At 38.8% G+C, this 20,739-nt stretch overlaps 1 protein-coding gene across 1 annotated transcript in view; it reads left to right on the forward strand.

Moving 5' to 3' along the window:
- The window catches only part of LOC117305407 (hemicentin-1-like), a 68,964-nt gene that overhangs the window by 38,258 nt on the left and 9,967 nt on the right, over positions 1–20,739 (forward strand). Inside the window, exons 2-9 of the mRNA XM_033790278.1 lie at positions 9,638–9,773; positions 12,303–12,482; positions 13,749–13,980; positions 14,859–14,998; positions 15,679–15,817; positions 17,021–17,145; positions 18,820–18,961; positions 19,727–19,890. Coding sequence (XP_033646169.1) covers positions 9,638–9,773; positions 12,303–12,482; positions 13,749–13,980; positions 14,859–14,998; positions 15,679–15,817; positions 17,021–17,145; positions 18,820–18,961; positions 19,727–19,890 — 1,258 coding nt within the window. The remainder of the gene's footprint in view (positions 1–9,637; positions 9,774–12,302; positions 12,483–13,748; positions 13,981–14,858; positions 14,999–15,678; positions 15,818–17,020; positions 17,146–18,819; positions 18,962–19,726; positions 19,891–20,739) is intronic.

The following is a 20,739-nucleotide window of genomic DNA, read 5'->3' on the forward strand; positions in this document are numbered from 1 at the left end:
GTTTTTATCCTTGCGGATTAAGATAGGGGTCCGGATTAAGACAGGCGCTAGGTGTCCAGTGCCCAATCGTGTTCCAGTGCGCTAATTATCACCATTCTCCTCTTATGTGCAAACGCAAACAAATCCCCGCTAACATGTGATTGTGAGTAACACTTGCCGTATGCAAAGAATTCCCTCTATTTCACAAAACTCTTTCCTATTAAGACTAATCTTAGGACTTAGGACGAGTCCTAACCCTGCGCTGTAGCATGCATAAGATCATTCCTAAGTTAGGACGAGTTGTGAAATCCACCCCTGCTTCCGTAAGCGTCGATTCTTTGCTTACGGTATTAAAGGCAGTGGACACCATTGGTAATTGTCAAAGACTAGCCTTCACAGTTGGTGTATCTCAACATATCCATAAAATAACAAACCTGTGAAAATTTGAGCTCAATCGGTCATCGAACTTGCGAGATAATAATGAAAGAACAAAACACCCTTGTCACATGAAGTTGTGTGCGTTTAGATGGTTGATTTCGAGACCTCAAGTTCTAAACCTGAGGTCTCGAAATCAAATTCGTGGAAAATTACTTCTTTCTCGAAAACTATGGCACTTCAGAGGGAGCTGTTTCTCACAATGTTTTATACCACCCACCTCTCCCCATTATTCGTCACCAAGAAAGGTTTATAAATATTTTGAATAATTACCAATAGTGTCCACTGCCTTTCAAGCAGAGCCATGAAATAGGGCCCAGTTTAGTTCGGGAGGAATTGATGCCAGCATGAGCATTACAATCACCATTGAGGGTCTATTTTGTGGCGCAATAATTTATAACAGAATGATGTTTTTATACGTAACGGACAACATTACATTACCCCCAATGGGTTGCTATGGGCTATGACCGTGACCCTCACCACGTTACTACACAATGCTTCGACCTACTTCGCCTAACAGTCAATCTTCATGTTCACTTTGGAGAACAAAATATTATGTTCTAACCGTTATTTGTTTTGAATGGGAAATTTATGACGCCCACGTGAGTGGCGAGACTTCTTTGTTTAGGACCGTGATTTGTTACCTCTCTCCGTTGGTTCCAAAACTTTAACATTTTGAATGTTAAGTTCATGTTTGATTTAAATTACTTGGAAAACTTTTAACTTGATTCAGAAAATGTCCAGTAAAGAGGCGTTGAGCCAACATTACAATTTGTTTACCTTAACTTGATTCAAAGACAGTACGCACTCCAGTAGCTGTTTTGCAGACACTACCAATGCTGTGCCTTTTCTTGGTTCAAAGAAAGACCAGTAGCAACAGTTTTGCATAAGCTACCAATATTGCACCTTTCTTGATTTTAAGACAGTAGGCAAAACCTTATAATATTGATGCAACGAGAGTACACATGCAGATGTACCGGTAGTTTTGCTGATAACGCCATTGTTTAACTGTATCTTGATTCAAAGACAGCACATAATGGCAAATCGAGTATAGCGGCAGTTTGGGTTGTGTGGCAGATAATAATAATATGTGAATTAGATTGTGCCTTCGATCAATGATACACGCATTGAATTTGGCACACAGTCACAGTGCGTCACAAGAAAGGATCAGATTCCTACACGGTGAAATTCACTTGTACTTTATCCTGATCCAAACAGAGCAATCAAGCAAACAATCCAAAAACTAAATCTACAGAAAATGGTGCAAAGGTCCACTGTTAAAAATATACCAACCAAGGCAAATCTCATAAATAAAACAAATCCAGTACATAGGTTTGTAATGACATTAACCCATTCTGACAAGCTAATCGTGTGCAATTTATTACCTCTAATCCCGACCTCCCCTCAAATCCACGAAACCAGCGGTTGACAAAGTTCAAGAACACCCTTAGGGAGCAAGTGGAAAATCCCAAAGTATACCATGACTTTGATTGGCATCTTAATCAAGAGGCTTACTCAACTCTCAAAGGGAGGGGGGGGGTGTCTATAGGGAATCCCCCACCAAGAAGGGAGGTCGTGGGGTTAATACGTAAACTGGTCGGAGGGTTATCCCGTTTTATGTAAGTGGGATTAATGGGATCATATCGAGATCAGGCTGTCAGGTGGTCATCAGTGGTTGTTCTATAAATAGCAGGGCCCGATTTCATAAAGCTGCTTAGGCAGAGAATATTGCCTAGAAATTAGCAGGACACCAGTCACAAATTGTACATGTGACATGGTAATTTGGCTGGTAACCATATTCTGGTAAGCAGTATTTTGTTGTGCTTAAGCAGCCATATGAAGTTGGGCCCAGTCATTGAGCTGCTTAAGCACAACATTTTGCTTAAGCAAAAGAATCCTTGCTTAGTAAAATCAGATTACCGGCCAAGACTCCACTCAATTGTTATGCAAAGTAAACAACAGCTAAATACCAGTCACAAGCAATGTATATGGCATGAAATGATGGCCAGTAACAATGTGTAAAATAAGCGAGCTATTTTCGTGCTTAAGCAACAATTTCCTTAAGCAGCTCTATGAAATTGGCCCCTGTAATGCTTCGTATTTGAAAAGGCAAGGGCACCAAGGCATTGTCTCCTTGGTAAAGGGCACCCTATGAAGGAATTGTAAATATTGACTACTCGGGCATGTCAAGTGCACCAAGACGACGACCAGGGCTCGATCTCACGAAGCATTGAGATTCATCGTAAGATGAGTTGTCATCACCATCGTGATTTGTGTTTCGACATCGCACTTTACTAAGCAACTACGATTAATTTGCAGTTAAGACCAACCGTAGCTCTTTGTGACAGCGACCCCAGGAATGGTATAAAAAAAAAGATAAGTTATAGTTAACTTATCTGTTTATACCTGAATAGAGAATTGAACTGAAATATTAGAATTTGGTGTTTTGATTTTTCCAAAGTAAACAATATACACATGAACGTGCACAGAATCCCCATCAAGCATGACCCGTTAGTTTTGGTTTTGTCCCCCCGAAAGTGTGACCCACTAACCTGGGGGCAATTTTCACAGGTTTGTTGTAGGATGTTTTAGTTGAAAACTCCAGCAAACAAAATAGGAAAGAATGGACTCTCTCAAAATCACTGAAGGTATCGCTGGCCTTGTGTGACCAAACACATGCACCAACAAAACACTTGTGAAAGTTGCAGCTCAAATCGGTCATCGGTGTCACGAAGCAAAATAATATTTACGTTAACAGTTTTCTCGGGTTATGCTAAGCAACACAAAACTATGCTTACCCGAATAAGGTTACCAGCCAAAATACAGTGTCACATGTACATTTTGTGACTGGTATCTCGATCGGTGTTGCTAAACATGGATTTGTTTAAAGACACTTGGCACATTTTGGTAATTGTCAAAGACCAGTCTTCTCACTTGGTGTAGCTCAACATATGCATAAAATAACAAACCTGTGAACATTTCGGTTGTCGAAGTTGCGAGATATTAATGCAAGAAAAAAAAAACACCCTTGTCGCACCATGGTCACTCGAAGTTGTGTGCTTTCAGATGCTTGATTTCGAGACCTCAAATTCTAAACTTGAGGTCTCGAAATCAAACTCGTGGAAAAAACTTCTTTCTCGAAAACAACGTCACTTCAGAGGGAGCCGTTTCTCACAACGTTTTATACTATCAACCTCTCCCCATTATTCGTTACCAAGTAAGGTTTTGTGCTAATTTTTTTACCAATACTGTCCATCGCTGCCTTTAACGCATACATCAATATAGTACATGGATATTTACAATTCAAAACACGATGAAATTGCACTTCATTGTGACTCAATTACAAAGAAAATACATTCGTAACTGTTCAAGTCTCGAAGTACGACAGACCCACTTTGCTTTTTGAAAAATTTCATACGGTGGCAGTTAATTTCGTGTTTCTCCCCAAAACTCAAAGCAACAGACAGTCAAAATAGTCTTTACAGCAAAGGGGGAAAACAACCTCTGAGACCTGTTATGACTTTCTACAAAGGCCATTAACAATGGGTTCTTGTGTGACCTGCAACTTCGTGTAAATTGCTCGAGGCGATTTTCGCTGCAATTTTGTGTGTTCATTTCGGGTTTCTAACTTTATGAAAGATAACCCTCTAAATCATAATCAGAATTTTTACCTCATGATTATTATTCTCCGGTGGGAGACAAACCCAAGCTGACGTTCAGCCCAGCCCACCCAGAATTAATACAGACAATTTATGTACCCCTTTACAGACAAATTATTTAGGATCATGGAAATGTTACAAACCCGCGGGACAAACTAAAAATGTAACTCTGATTCTTCTCTGTTCTTTTTCGGTAAAGGGGAAATAAACAACTTTCTGAGACATCTGTGGGGTTTTTCTTTCTACGTAGCCATATCTGTCAGTGAACTTAACTTGCTGAATAAAAACACCAAACATTATTTGTTTATGAAAATATGGAAGCAGGGAGTCCCACGCTTACGTCAAGCGTTTATCGATGGTTAGCAGGAATTGTTTGCTTAGGGGCATGCGTACTCGTTATGGCACTCGTCGCTTTACAAAGCAAGCGCAGAAATTCGTTGCCTGCACTGTATGATGGAGATCGTTATCGCAGAATTTGGCGGTAAGCATGTCAGCACAAAAACTTGTTAAAGCACAGAAAACTCTTGCTCTGCAAAAAAAGAAACCATGTAGTCTAAATATCGTACATTTTGTCCATTGATGTGACTGGTAGGTCTACGGTACAACTCATTTCTTGCTTAAAGACACTGGACACTATTGGTAATTGTCAAAGACCAGTCTTCTCACTTGGTGTATCTCAACATACGCATAAAATACCAAACCTGTGAAAATTTGAGCTCAATTGTTCGTCGTAGTTGTGCGATATTAATGAAAGAAAAAACACCCTTGTTACACGAAGTCGTCTGCTTTCAGATGCTTGATTTCGAGACCTCAAATTCTAAATCTGAGGTCTCGAAATCAAATTCGTGGAAAATTATTTCTTTCTCGAAAGTTACGTTACTTCAGAAGGAGCTGTTTCTCACAATGTTTTATACTATCAACAGCTCTCCATTACTTGTAACCAAGTAAGTTTTTATGCTAAACATTATTTTGAGTAGTGTCCACAACAAACGAATTTGCAGAGCAGGATTTTCTTCCAAACAACTTGATTAGATCGGGCCCTGTTCTCCACATTCTGCACACACGGAAACAGTTTTACAACGGGTCTTACGTGACCTCTGGCCACACTGAGTTATAACGAGTGTTTTTACACGTGGAAGCAACTACGTCTGCCTCTCTGCAACAGATACCCTCTTGTAAATCATCTCATGCTGACATTATAAACATCTCATAAGACTCAATTAGGTTCTTTCGGCAAGAGGCTGGACTTTTATTTTCACGAGTTAAGTGGAGCAGTGAGAGGAAAGCGAAAGGAAAAACAAACCAGAAAGTAAAAGGTTTGCGTCTGTAAAAATAATCTTATTATAAATGAGTTGAGATTACTCTGGAAGGTATTGACGCAGGTGTAAAAACTCGACGTTTCCATCAGTATGTTGCTATAATGGTCTTCATCTCTTTATAAAGGTAAACGGTTATCATTTTCAAAATTTTTTGTTTTGACAGACTTAAAGGCAACCAACATTGGTAAATAGCGATGATGTACTTTATCTTGATTCAAAGAGTGTAGAGTCTATCCGTTTTAATGGCGTCGCCAACCTTTGCCTAACCTTGCCAGGCCAATGTCATGTATCAGCGGTTTTGATAACATTAGTAACGCTGCACCATAAGGCAGCATTTTTGTCTTTGATAGCTTGACTAGCATTGCTGTACTCTATCTTGATTCAAAGAGTGTCAGTCGCTGTAGCGTCGCACTTGCTGTACCTTTGCCATGCTTATCAAAGTAGTATAGCGATTTTGCTGCACCTGTAGGCAATTGTTTTGTATTTAAAGGCAGTGGACACTCTTATAGTAGTTACTCCAAATAAATATTAGCATAAAACCTTACTTGGTAACGAGTAATGGGGAGCTGTTGATAATAAACAAAAAAATTGTGAGAAACGGCTCCCTCTGAAATAACGTAGTTTTCGAGAGAGAAGTAATTTTCCACGAATTTGATTTCGAGACCTCAGAATTAGATTTCGAGGTCTCGAAATCAAGCATCTGAAAACACACAACTTCGTGTGACAAGGGTGTTTTTTCTTTCATTATTATCTCGCAACTTCGATGACCGATTGGGCTCAAAATGTTAACTTGTTTGTTAATTTAAGCATATGCTGAGATACACCAAGTGCGAAGACTTGTCTTTGACAATTACCAATAGTGTCCAGTGTCTTTAAGGCAACAATTTTTGTCTTTGATACCTTGACTAGCATTGCTGTTCTTTATATTGATTCAAAGAGTGTAAAACATATGACATTTAAGGGTGTATGTACTTTTTGTAGGACAAAAAACACAATGTCCACAGATTTACACTAAACTTTCACAGTTTGAAGATAATGATAGTAGAAAGCTTCCCTGAAAATGCTACGTGCTGAGGTGCTATAGTTTTGGGGAAATGAGTAAAACAATGTAATGAAAATAATGTTGGTCTCACGAGACCAAAATTATTTTAATCATTTACAAACGTATTTTCATGACATTGTTTTACTCATTTCTCAAAAACTACAGCACCTCAGTAAATAATATTTGAAGGGAAGCTTTCCACTATCATTATCTTCAAATCCTGTAAGTTTAACGTAAATCTATGGACATTTTGAAAAAGTACCCAAATCCTTTAACAGTAGCGTCGCCAACGCTGTACCTTCTACTACCATGCTAATAAAGGTATCGACGGTTTGCCGACATAAGTAACGTCGACCTTATCTTGATTCAAAAAGGGCAACACTCTTGCCTACATTTTCAAAGCCACACGTACCCACATTTTCCCATACTATAATAATAGTCTCTCCAACATAGCATATTAAAACAATTTCTGACGGTATTTTTTTCTCAATGCGTAAAGCAAGAAAGATAGACAGAGCCGACACCAACACTACGGCAGAAATATTAGTTCTAACACTGTGTACTGATTTATAAATAACTCAACAGATTAGTCCCATGCAGGGATTGTTAGATTCTTAAATTATTCAGTTGCATACCTGACAAGTCGACGACCGTCACTTTAACAAGAAAGTAATAAGACTGATCGTCATCGTAAAAATGAATTCCAGGTGTTATTCTGTAAATCAGTATTAGGTTTCTAGTTTAAAGGGGTGGTTTGTATAACAAAAATCTGTATTTTTTCAAATAAAGTTATAGTATTTTTGTGTTGCGTTTGCCCCGTAGGCATGACTTAGTAGGCACGTCAAACATGAGCAAAATAAATGGGGAAAAAATATTGACAACCAAATATTTTTTCAAATCTTTCATAGTATTTTTTTGTTTTGTTTTTGTTTTATGCATACATGTTTTGATACACCAACTGTGAACTGGTCGACGACATTTACGAAAGGTGTTCAGTGTCTTGTGATGGCGCATAGTCCATCAGCACAGTTTACAGTATTCCAAAATGGTCTGCTGTTGTAACATGCTCCCAGTCATTGTTTGTAAATCGACATTCCTTCCTCTATAGTTTTCCCCTTACGCGAAACCGGTTACACAATATTTCTCGATATAGCCGACGGTCATGCACCTTTAAGCACCATTCTGCGTTTTGGATACCAGAAAACATTCAACTACATAGTACTGGGTTGATGCGATAAAAAAAAGTGATCTGGTTTAGATTTGCACATTCGTCTGTAACTGAATAAGACACGGGTTCAAAATCTTTACCCTCTTGACTATGTGGTGAACCTCTTAAAGGGACAGTCCGCTGTTGTTTTTCTTCTAAAGATGAAGTGCATTTATGTCCTTAAAGACACTGAACACTAATGATAATAATTGTCAAAGACCAGTCTTCTTACTTAGTGTATCTCAACATATGCACAAAATAACAAACCTGTGAGAAACTGAGCTCAATTGGTCGTCAAAGTTGCGAGATAATAATGAACGAAAAAACACCCTTGTCACACGAAGTTGTGTGCTTTCAGATGCTTGATATCGAGACCTCAAAATCTAATTCTGAGAGGTCTCGAAATCAAACTATAGTGGAAAAATACTTCTTTCTCGAAAACTACATCACTTCAGAGGGAGCCGTTTCTCACAATGTTTTTTTAATTTTATACTATCAACCTCTCCCGATTACTCGTTACCAAGTAAGGTTTTATGTTAATAATTATTTTGAGTAATTACCAATAGTGTCCACTGCCTTTAAAGATATTTTGGCTGAACAAAAGTCACTGAGAAAATGTTGAAGAGTCTGGTAATTTGGCTGGAATTGGCTCTGTTAAGCAACTCCAATACTAAGTTCTTTTCATTTAAAGGCAGTGGACATTAGTAGTAGTCACTCAAAATGTTTATTAGCATAAAACCTTTCTTGGTGACGAGTAATGGGGAGAGGTTGATGGTATAAAACATTGTGAGAAACGGCTCCCTCTGAAGTGCCTTAGTTTTCGAAAAAGAAGTAATTTTCTGCGAATTTGATTTCGAGACCTCAGATTTAGAACTTGAGGTCTCGAAATCAACCAAAATGTCTTTCCAACCACTTCATTTCGACACAGACGCTTGTTATAGCCCAAAGCGCTCGATAGAGACGCTTTTTGTAGCCCAAGGCGCACAATGCAAATGCAATGTTCCCCTTTAGTTATGAACTCTCTGTAACTCCCCTACCCCAACAACAACTTCACACAGCGGTTGCCAGAAAGTTGATTTGCGTAAAAGGCCAATGTTTTGCCAGGGGATTTTTCTCCACGAAAGAGAACATTTTGATGCACCTAAGGCACGAGTTTTTGTAAAAAGCTCCACAGTTAGTTTGTCAATATTTAAAGGAATAGTCTCGTCCTTGCTTTGATCTAAACATTCGAAAAACACACACTCTTTACATTTCGAGTTATCCCCATATGGCTCTTTAAAAAGAGTGGTGGTTATTTCACTCTTTAAGAGGGGTTCACTCCAGGACAGAGTGAAAAATCACTCAACAAAGATGCAAACTTCAATCTTAAAGAGTGGAAGACCACTCGAAAAAGAGTTGTCCCTCATATGGCTCTATATAAGAGTGCTTTTCGCTCCTTTGCATTTAGAGAGTATACGTAACTTTAGAGGGAGCCGCTTCTCACAATGTTTTACACAACAGCTCCCCGTTGCTCGTCTAATTAAGTTTTAAAGTAATGCAGTAACTATACGACTACAATCTAATCCTTGTGAAATCAGCGGTTAGCTAGGAGGATTCGAACCCACAACCTTGTGATTGCAAGTTTTGCAGTCTAACCACTGAAACACGGTGACCTTAAGACGATGCTTAAAAGAATAATATGTCATTTTATGTAGACAATAAGCAAGGTGCCGTAGCATACAGTTTACTGCAAGGTGTGGGACTACGTCGGAATTATGAGACCTAATCCTTAGCACCATGTATGCTTAACAAGGTGCTGTGGCGCAATATGCTGCCAATCAAACCAGGAACACCGGAGCGAACCCCTTCTCCATATATACGAAAAGTAAACTGGGATATTTTACGTGCATGAAGTAACACACTGGACCAATGGCTTTACGTCCTATCCGAAGGACGAACCATCTCTTCTATACCATCTTTTGAGATTAACTTTTTTTTTTATATATCTTTTCAACAGGCTAGACGTGATTGTGAGCAGACCCTCAACGCCCACGGCCTGCCATGGCCGGACGAGCTAGGCTGCGATACGCTACCGGAATCTAAACCCGGCGACAAGCGGGAGAAATGCATCAACTTCGAACCACCAAAACCAGGTACGCCCTCTGTCGGTGAACACTTCTTACAGTAACACACGCAAATCACTCAGGTTGGATTCGAACCCACGACCTTTGCATTGCTAGAGAAGATGTCTTGCCACTAGACCACCGAGCTAGCACGGTGGCTAAGAGGCAGATCGAATCATGTGTTAGCAGTGGGTACCGCAACTATTATAGACAGTCATGTTATCTTGGAGGGAAAAAACAACAACTGCATGAACTAGTTCGAAGACAGACATAGCCTATAGCAGTCTGTTCATCACACGGTCTTTTTGCCGGCTTTTTCCTGATTGTATAGCCTTTAAGTAAAGAATAGTCCGGAACCTATGCCCAAATGACAAAAAAAATGGTTATACTGATGCAGAACCCCAGTTAAAATCTTTTTTTTTAAACCACTATTTGGGGGTCAGCCTGCCCTAAAACGGGTCAGGCAAAAAAAAAAATTAACGGTTTAAAGAACCAAACGTATACTATGCCTTTAAACTAATAGTAACATGAAAATATGCAGCCTCAAAATGATCTTGTTATAATTGCCTTTTTGTGGTCACTATTTTATTTATTAAATCGAGTAAAATGTAGACCACTTTTAAAATATCAAGGTACGCTGACGTCGATGCAAAGAATGGATGTTCAACAGCTCCAAGAAATCACAAGAACTTTGTTCGTGTTTTTCTTTAGGGAAGTAGCGCTGTTCAACAACTCAATAAAGTCACACAAAGTGCATGGTTTTTTTTTTCAAGGAAGTAGCGCCCAGGCGAGAAATTGACAAACTGTCACTTTTCTCTCTCTGTCCCCGTCTTCCCCTGAGTTCAAATAGAGTTGAGAATAGACTGCTTGGAGCGTGAAATAGAACATCTATAAGAACACGCTGTTTCCCAAGATGGGGGAACAAAGAAACACGATCCGCCTAGAAATCTGAGGCTTAATAATACAACCCCCCTGGATGAATTTTCCTCCTCATTTATCCTCCCGGAGAATCCAAGGCTGTTTCCAGAGCAGCATTGATGCGTTGCCAGGGCAACGGTCGACAGCAAACAATGCTCTTCCATTGGGCAAAGTGCGTGTGTACGCTGATTGGACTGTTACGGATGGCAGTTTGCCGCGCCACTGGGGAGTTCCCTCGTACGGATAATAAAGAGGCCAAATCTACCCACAAATTAGATTTCCTCTCGCGGTTTTCTTTTTCCACGAGCGAGATCACGCAGACAATGCTTTGCTGAGAAACCCCGTGGTGCCTCAAGGATCTATGTACGTCCCTTAAGCGATGCAGAATTCTTTGCGTTTTTGCATGACGGCCTTCACGTACTATGGTACAAGTTGAGCAGTATTTTGAAATTGACTTTCAGGAACGAGTAATCGCCTCGAAGATGCAATCACGATTCTAATTGAATGGTTGAACACAAAATTTAACAATGGCTCTTCCCTTAAGACATACACAATCTACCTATTAATTGCATGTCGCGTGGTAAACATTAGAGGTTTCAGATATTGCTGGAAAATTCTTGGAAAATGGTTATGAAAATTGACAGTTATTTTTATGGTATCTACAAAACCTTTCAGTTTCAGAGATACTTAATAATTGTTATGTCTTTCTGATAAATCTAAGGGTTCCCCAAAAGGTGCCTAACCACTGAGAGACCGAAGTCTGAAGATATCTGTCTTGAAAGGATATCGAAGGAAAATAAGTTCAAGGTGTTAGCCTAGGTGGAAAAACACCATGTGGGGACCGAAAACCAAATCAATATACAATGCTTCAAGTCTTAGGTGGAATTCGAAAAGGGTGCAACAGAGGTAAATTGGCGGGGGAATGAAACCACACAGCAAATAATATGCCGTGGATACGTTTAGAGACAGCCTCGAAAAGGTTGAATTCGTGGCAATGAAAATTACTTTCGTAAGGAAACAAGAACATAGCAGGTTAGCGGTAATTTTCCATTTACAAAATCTCTTTTGTGAGTCGTGCATGGTTCTCAAAGAACCGATAATGGTGTAGCGCATTAATTTTATAAAGAGATAAAATAAAATGAACTTACAAAAATTGTAATTTCGCCACGTCCAAGAATATAAATGGAGCTGATACGTATTGTCGCTAGAGGGCAGCAAACTGTAATATCAGGGATTTTAACCATTGTGTTTATTAAGGGAAAATTGATGTCCTTCCAGAAAGATATACATTTTCTCCATCGATAGTTATACTATATTCTGTAGTTGTACCTTCCATTGTGAGGTTTATTTGAATCAATTTAAAACCAAGCTTTATCAGCCGAAAAGAGGGGATATTTATCAGTGAGCCCACCTCTGTCTAATCCAAATGCTTGTGTAAGTTGCAGTTATCTCACATTTGTTCGTTTGAAAATAGTGCATGCAAATACATGTATTTTATGAGTACATATTTTATAAATACAAATAAGTTGTTGAACTATAGAGACGCCTCCTGTCCGCCTTCCTATTCAATCACTAACATTAATGACCCATCCTTCACCCCTTGTTTGTTTTTGTTCGTTTGTTCGCATTTCCTTCCTCCAGATTATTGCAGCCTCCATAAGGATGTTGGCCCCTGCCGGACCTACTATCCGTTCTGGTACTTTGACTCGGGTGCCAAAGCCTGCCAGCCGTTCACGTACGGCGGTTGTCTGGGCAATCAGAACAGGTTTTCTACGAAAGAGGAATGTCTGCGAACATGCGGCAACGGGGTTCGCGAAACAGGTGAAACATAGTGGTGTTCATGACGTCATCTCGTGTATTATGCATTATCATGTCACTGGTGCCGGGCCTTTTCTTTTCATTACGTCACTGCACTCTCAGTCTCTACGTCACAACTTGTCTAAGCTTCCATTTTGTTTAATGACGTCACCACATGTATATAACTGCATTATCGTGTCACTGAACTTTTCATTTTCATGACGTCACTGCACCCAGTCTTTACGTTACAACAACTTTTCTTAACTTCCATTTTGTTTCATCACGTCACCTCGTGTATAGTATGCATTTTCATGTCACTGGTGCCTGAACTTTTCATTTTCATTACGTCACTGCACTCAGTCTACATCGCAACTTTTTTTTCCTTCCATTTTGTTTCATGACGTCACCTCATATAGTATGCATTATTATGTTTCTGGTGCACTGCACTAAGTCTCTACGTCACAACTTTTTCAATCTACATGACGTCAACTCATTTTGATGCATTATTATGTTTCTGGTTCATTGACTTTTCATTTCATGACGTCACTGCGCTCAGTCTCTTGGTCACAACTCTTCCAACCTTCCATTTTGTTTCATGACGTCACATCACGCGACGGTGACCTCACTTGTGTTTCCATTTAATTTTTAGTGCACTTATTCATTACGTCACTCGAATGTAACTCCGAATGTTTTGACGTCATTGCACTTTGTGACAACGTCACTTGTATAATTACTATCCTCATTTAACGAACGTTTGTGTATGTGTCGTTACGTCAAAGTTATACTTCACTCTTCGCGTCAGAAATGACGTCAGCATAGTTTGTCACCCAACATGCAGTTTTCCTTATTTGATTAATTATTTTGTAATACCAAGTTTGAGATAAAAACGTTTTTGATAGAGAAAACATCAAATTAAGGGTATTGTTATTGGTGTTATGTTACGAGAAAAATGCACGATGTTATTCCCATGTAGTTTCTTTTCCTACCGCATTCCATTTCCCTGCGTCTTTGTGTGTACAAAATCGAAAAACACCCTAACCTAAGGTTACCCATAACACTGCTTGACCGTGCTCGCACAAACCTACACTGTAAATTTAGCACTAACCTTTTTGCACCTTTCTAACAATTTCATTGTTCAAATTTTGATTAATTTTCTTCTATTACCAGAGCTAGCTGTACGAGACCGTAAACAATTTAATTATATTTCTCTTCGAGTTCAATTACTAAATCAGAAAAAAAATGTTTTCCTTCCTAAACTAAACACTTTTGTGCTGCGTTCCTGGTTTGTAGTTATCGACGACGACGACGACGACATGATGACAAACGACAAACCGCAGCTGGAGGCGACATCGCGGGCTCCCCTCGCTACTATATCAATCTCCGCTGCTACGCTACCAGTCATTGACAGGCGCCCTCTAGACTCCATGGTAGCCGAGGGTCAAGGGTCAACTCTAAGATGCCACGCTGAGGGTGCTGTTGAGTACACGTGGTCTCGTGTTGGCGGGTCAATGCCCGAAGCCAAGTAAGCTGATTTTGTCGATTATTTAAAAGAAATACTAAAAGGCAGTGGACACTATTGGTAATTACTCAAAATAATTATTAGCGTAAAACCTTACTTAGTAACGAGTAATGGGGAGAGGTTGATAGTATGAAACATTGTGAGAAACGGCTCCCTCTGAAGTGACATAGTTTTGGAGAAACGAATTTGATTTCGAGACCTCAAGTTTAGAACTTGAGGTCTCGAAATCAAGCATCTGAAAGCACACAACTTCGTGTGATGTGACAAGGGTGTTTTTTTCTTTCATTATCATCTCGCAACTCCGACGACCGATCGCGTTCAAATTTTCACAGGTTTGTTATTTTATGCATATGTTGAGATACATGCCAAGTGAGATGACTGGTCTTTGACAATTACCAATAGTGTCCACTGCCTTTAAGTATTGTACAGCACACGTTTCTACCAAAATGGTTATCAATTCGATTGTACATACATTTTTTTCTCTCAAAAAGATAGGTTCTTGAAGTTATGAATTCGGAGTCCAAACTGCATTCTGCAGCCACTGCCAGGAAACAACGGGGCAAACCCCTTCCCTTAGCGATGAGTGTTACTGGGATATTTAACGTGCATTACAGAACACACGGAACCAACGGCTTTACGTCCCATTCGAAGGACGAAAGATGAGTGTCTTGCTTAAGGACCAATTTCGACTCTCGAACCCACAGTCTGCTGAACAGAAACACCAGAGTTTGAATTCGGTGATCATAACCGCTCGGCCACGACAATTACAAATTATATGTTACACGTTATTGGTCACGTGATTTTTTTTTTCAAAAAAGGTCACAATTTATAGGTGTCATAATTCTAAATAAATTACACTTGGTTTAACCTTTGACCTACAGGATCGCCAGCGAAATGGTGGTTCTGGATGAAGCGATATTGGTTCTGCACAATCTTACAACACAAGATTCTGGATTTTACAAATGCTCAGCGGAAAACGACCACGGGGTCACTGAGGCTACGGCAAAGATAACCGTCATGGGTAAGCTTACAGAAGTCATCACAACCTGTGGACGTAGTATGCAAATATTATTCACACCAACGCATGGTCGTACAGTCCGAAACTTTACTGCTTAAACGATTTGGGTACTTTTAGTAACACAAAGCACAATGTCCACAGATTTACATTTAACTTCCACAGTTTGAAAATAATGATAGTAGAAAGTGTACCTTGAAATAATTAGTTGCTGAGGTGCTGTAGTTTTTGAGAAATGAGTAAAACAATGTCATGAAAATACGTTTTTACATGCTAAAAAATTTCGTCTCATTATCAATGGGACGAAAGTTGTTTTCATGAGATTGTTTTTACTCATTTCTCAAAAACTACAGCACCTCAGCAAGTAATATTTTCAGGGAGTTTTCTACCATCATTATCTTCAAACTGTGTAAGTTTAATGTAAATCTGTGGACATTGTATTGTCCTAAAAAAACACATAAACCACATTGCCTGTATAACTGATTTTGGCAGCTCTCAAACTTGTCTAACATGGTATACTTGTTGTATCAGGTGTTGCCATGGTGTCTGGCAAGTCTCTATTTGGCTTTGCAGCTTCGCAATAAACCCAAGAAAGGTTTTCTAATAATTATTTTGAGAAACTACCAATAGTGTCTACTGCTTTTAAGTGCAGGGTTGAAGCCCCAAGTTATGTTTTAATTCCACAGCCATTCCACGTATCGTCCATGTGTCCGGTAACGTAACACTGTCGAAGGGAGACCCATTTGAGCTGATATGCAAGGCCGCTGGAACGCCCCAACCTCGAGTCACGTGGGAACGAAAAGATGGGAAGCGTGTGCTAATGAGGTAGGCTTTTACTAAGACAAAATCAAAATGAACCCCAAATGTGATAGTATTATTTGAATATTCGTCTAGGAAAATCCAACCGGAACTGTATCTGAAAGACGAAAAATTTAATAAGAATATTGTTTGAATCTTTGTATGGTGTGGAGAAATAGGAAGAAACTATAAATAATTAATAAACTTTAGAAAGAAACTATAAATAAATAATAAACTTTAGGAAGAAATTATGATTAAGTAATTAACTTGCGGGTACAACCATGTGTAAATCTCTTTTGGGTGAGCGTTGGTTCTGAGAAGAGCCGGTATGGTCTCGACATTTCGAACACTATGCTCTGCTCGTCTTCGGGAAAAACTGAAATTAAAATGTTTTACTTTTAACAAGCAATAAAAAGACCGTGTCCAAATTGGTGTATGTGGCTACGGCTGCGGCTGTTGCTAAGGGTGTTGCCTAGGGCGGCTTTATGAACCAACGCATGGTGACATGTGATTAAGCCGCAGATGCAGCCGTAGCCGCTAGTACGAAGTGACGTAAACTACCGCGTTATTTACAATAGACCTTATGCACATGACGTCATTTCAGTAGGGCGCCCTCACCTAGAGGTCAAAAGGAGGTTGTTCATTGGCCAATCCTGTGCGCCGCGCGTACAAATCTGTGCGTTTCGATTGTTTCGTCACCGTTTTTCCACTAAGATGGCCGCTGGATGACGTCAATGCATAAGGTCTATATAGAACGCCACCAAGAGTTTGGCAAAAAGCCGCAAATATTCATTCGACACTATTGGTTATTACTCAAAATAATTGTTACCACTAAAAAACTATCAACATTAGTATACAACATTGTGAGAAACGGCTCCCTCTAAAGTAACGTAGTTCATTCTTTATAGAAAGAATTATATTCTCATTTGAATATTTGAATTGAATTGGAGACCTCAGCTGGGGTCTCAAATTCAAGGCATCTGAAAGTACACAGCTTGTGCGACAAGGTTGTTTTTATTCCATTATTCTCTCGCAACTTCGATGACCAATTGAGTTAAAATGTTCACAGGTTTGATTTTGTATGCATATTATGTTGGAACACACTAAGTGAGAAACTTGTCTGTGACGTTATTACCAAAGGTGCCCAGTGCCTTTAAAAAGGGAATAACAAAGCATCTCAAGAGATAATCTGACTCTAATGACTATGTTAATGATTTTTGTTTGTTTTAGGCGCAATGGTACAATAGCCGTGCTCGCTGTGGAATCTTCCAGCATCTCAGACACAGGAACGTACATCTGCCGTGCGGCAAACTCACTGGGTTCAAGAACCGAAGCGGTCAGCGTCCGGATACTAGGTGAGGAGCACGTGAACTGATGACTCAAAGGGTGTATGTCCACAGATTTACACTAAACTTACACAGTTTGAAGATAATGATAGTATAAAGCTTCCCTGAAAAACATTACGTGCTGAGGTGCTGTAGTTTTGGGGAAATGAGTAAAACAATGTCATGAACATTATTTTGGTTTCATGAGACACAGCACCTCAGTAAGTGATATTTGAAGGGAAGCTTTCCACTATCATCTTCAAGCCCTGTAAGTTTAATGTAAATCTATGGACATTTTGAAAAAGTACCCAAATCCTTTTGAGCATCGCATCATTCGTAACACCATTGCCTTTACAGGGACACACTGCATTTGATTATGAATGTTTTTTTTCTATAATACAAATTATAACTAATATGGTTGGAAAGATGTTTGAAATGTAGGATGGAGGGGCTTTACCGCCTTGTGGTTTTAAATCGATCCGCTGCCTTGAAGAAACAAACTTTAGTATTGTGGTAAATCACGAAAAAAAAAAAAACAATTCTGGCGGGTTTTGTGTAAATTATTTTAAATATTCTACATTTAAAACTTAATCTTGAACCATATGAAATTCACAATTTGATAGACGAGTTTCAATTATTGATTGATATTGAATTTATTGATAAATGACTTGCGATTATCGATTGATGCTTATTATTTTATTGAATGATGAATTTTATTATTGACTGACTGATAATAATTGATTGATTAGTATTTTATTGATACATTCAGATTGTGTTAATTGATAATCATTAACGCAGCTGGGAATCTCAAACCGTTTTGATTTTGTTATCAGGTTTGTGAAGGAAACCTCTACCGAAAAGGAACACTTCCGGTTGACCCCGGATGTTCACACAGGTCATCCTTTGTAGTCACGATGCTTATTAAAATCATGCTAATTGGTTTATCATTTTGCTAACAGCAGGGTCCGACTTAAGCAGAAAATACTGCTGCGAACATTTCTTTTGTAAAGAAACAAAATGAACAGGGCACCAGTCACAACAAAGTTAACTTTATGGAAGTTGAATGGTGACTTGTTTCTGTTAAGCAAGAAATGTCCGTGCTTAGAAAGTATATTGTGCTTACAGGCTTTATGACACAATAGCCCCATATGTTAGTCAGATGGTACGGGATTGTTTGTTTTTTTCCTTTTTCTCAATCTCGGCGCCATCTTTGTCATGTTTCCTTTTGAAACACGAATAGTTACAAGGAACATAACCATCACCAAAAGTTACCAGACTATAGTCTTTACCTTCGGTTTATAGGCTATATATCTTTTTCAAATCAGTGGCTTCAAATTTAAGGCACAGTCGTGTTTTTGACTGAGTACACTATTGAGGTTTTAAAACGGGGGGACGGTTCTATCTAAGTCTGGGCTAAAGCCAAATGCTTGGTTTTAAAAATGGCGATTTGTTTCAACAAAATCCAAGATATCCGTTTAGGTTTAAATTTTTGTTATTGTTATTACTTTTATTGATTTGTGCGCTTTATTAGTTTTCATTGTTATTATTATTGTTATTATTATTATTATTACTATTATCCGCACAAGAAAGAATGTTGACAACCTCGATACACAACCTCGATTTTATTGACTTTGGTTAATGTACGGTTTTGTTATACTGCTGTTGAACTGGTTGTGTTCTGCTTGCCCCCCTTCCACAATGTAGTGCCCGTTAGGTTATACCTCCCACCCGTGAAAACAACCATGAGCAATATTGGGGAGACGGTCACGTGGTCATGTGCAGCTTCCGGTTTGCCGCAGCCGAGCATCCGGTGGGAGAAAATTGGAGGCGACCTACCAGGGGACAGGTACAACTCTCATCCGAAATGGATTCTCCATCTTGTGACAAGTTTATTATTCGCCCAATTACGAATCTCGCCTGTCTTAAAATGTCCAACCCAATTACGAATCTTAAATGGATCAATGTATGGATTGGCTTCATTAATTGAGGTTATAAACCCTCTCATTCACGATGCTTCTTCCATCTTGACACAAGTTTATCATTCGCCCAGTTACGAATCTCGCCTGTCTTAAAAAATGCCCATCTTAGATTCTTACCCAATTACGAATCTTGAGTGGATCACTGGCTTCAATAATTTACAAGATATGGATGTCGCTCTACGTTTTTCCATTCTCTTATGGTCCGGGTTAGAATTCTGCCCATTTCCGAATTCCAACTGTATTAGATGGTACCAACTACCACTTAAAAGTAATTTGAGGTTGAAATTGAATTATTTGTGCACAAACTACTTTATCTTTTAATACCAATGCTGTCCACAGAGAAGTTAAATCGACAGTAAACTATATTAAACAAATTGAACAAAACCAGATTGATTTTCAACATTCAGCTCTACGAATTTCAACTGTATCAGTTGGTAACAACTACCATATTAAAAGTAATTTGAGTTTGACTAATATGAGTTTTGTGCACAAACTACCTTAAATTTTAGTACAAACGCTGTCTAAAGTGAAGTTAAATCAACACATTGAACAATTATTGAACAAAACGAGACTGATTTTTCAACGTCCAGCTCTTAAAACAATCTGGCACCACTCTCTTGTGTTTTCAACAGAATCAGCCTGGACGGTATGATGGAGACTGGCGTGGACGGATCGAGTGCCGTCAAGTCAAAGTTGACCCTTTCTGACCTCCAACAAAACGATACTTCACAATACAGATGCATTTCCAAAAGCACTCTTGGAAACGAAAGCAGTATTTTCAGTTTAACAGTAAACGGTATGTCACTGGATGGAAGATAACACGTCATCTATGACGTCATAAGATCATCACGATGTTAACATCTCTACCCGGGTGAAGACGGGTCGTCCACTTTGGAAATTTTCTTTCAAATAACATAAAGCCAACCATCGCTGACTTTTTCTTGCTGTGTGTGTATCATCATGTTTCCATCAGTTTATTTTGCAAAGTCTGCGAATTTTGTTTTTGGCGACCAGCAGTGGATCGTCTTGTTAAAGAGGCCACCATTTTGTTTTTGCTACATCTGGCTTCAAACCGTTACAACGTGCAGTCTCTCCTCATCCCACTATACACCCTTGCGTTGTTCCTCTCCTCCACGTGCTTTTGAAAAAAGCAATCACTGTTAATTTAGCAATTTGTACCACCAAAAAACATAACCATTTTATTTGTCAATTCAATCATTTTATCATTTTTGTTCTATGTTTGCTTTCTTTTTCAACAGTGTGTGCGTCTTCATCATAGCATCCTTTATCACAATCATCATCAATTTATCATTTTTATCTTTCAACTTATCTATCTTTCAACTTTTCTACCTTTCAAATTATCATTTTATCTTTTAACTTATCTATCTTTCAACTTTTCATTTTTATCTTTCAACTTATCTATCTTTCAACTTATCATAATTTCTTTTTCTTTCAACTTATCTATCTGTCAACTTATCATTTTATCTTTCAACTTATTTATCTTTCAACTTATCATTAATTTTATTTTCAGCTTCTTGCAATTACCATTTTATCTTCCTGTCAAACATGAGCATCATTCTCTTCAACATACGTCTTCCACATTTTCGTTTCTATAATTGCCCAAATTTTTTATTCAACTTCTTCC

This window comes from Asterias rubens, chromosome 22, assembly GCF_902459465.1.
Source record: "Asterias rubens chromosome 22, eAstRub1.3, whole genome shotgun sequence".
Lineage (NCBI taxonomy): Eukaryota > Metazoa > Echinodermata > Asteroidea > Forcipulatida > Asteriidae > Asterias > Asterias rubens.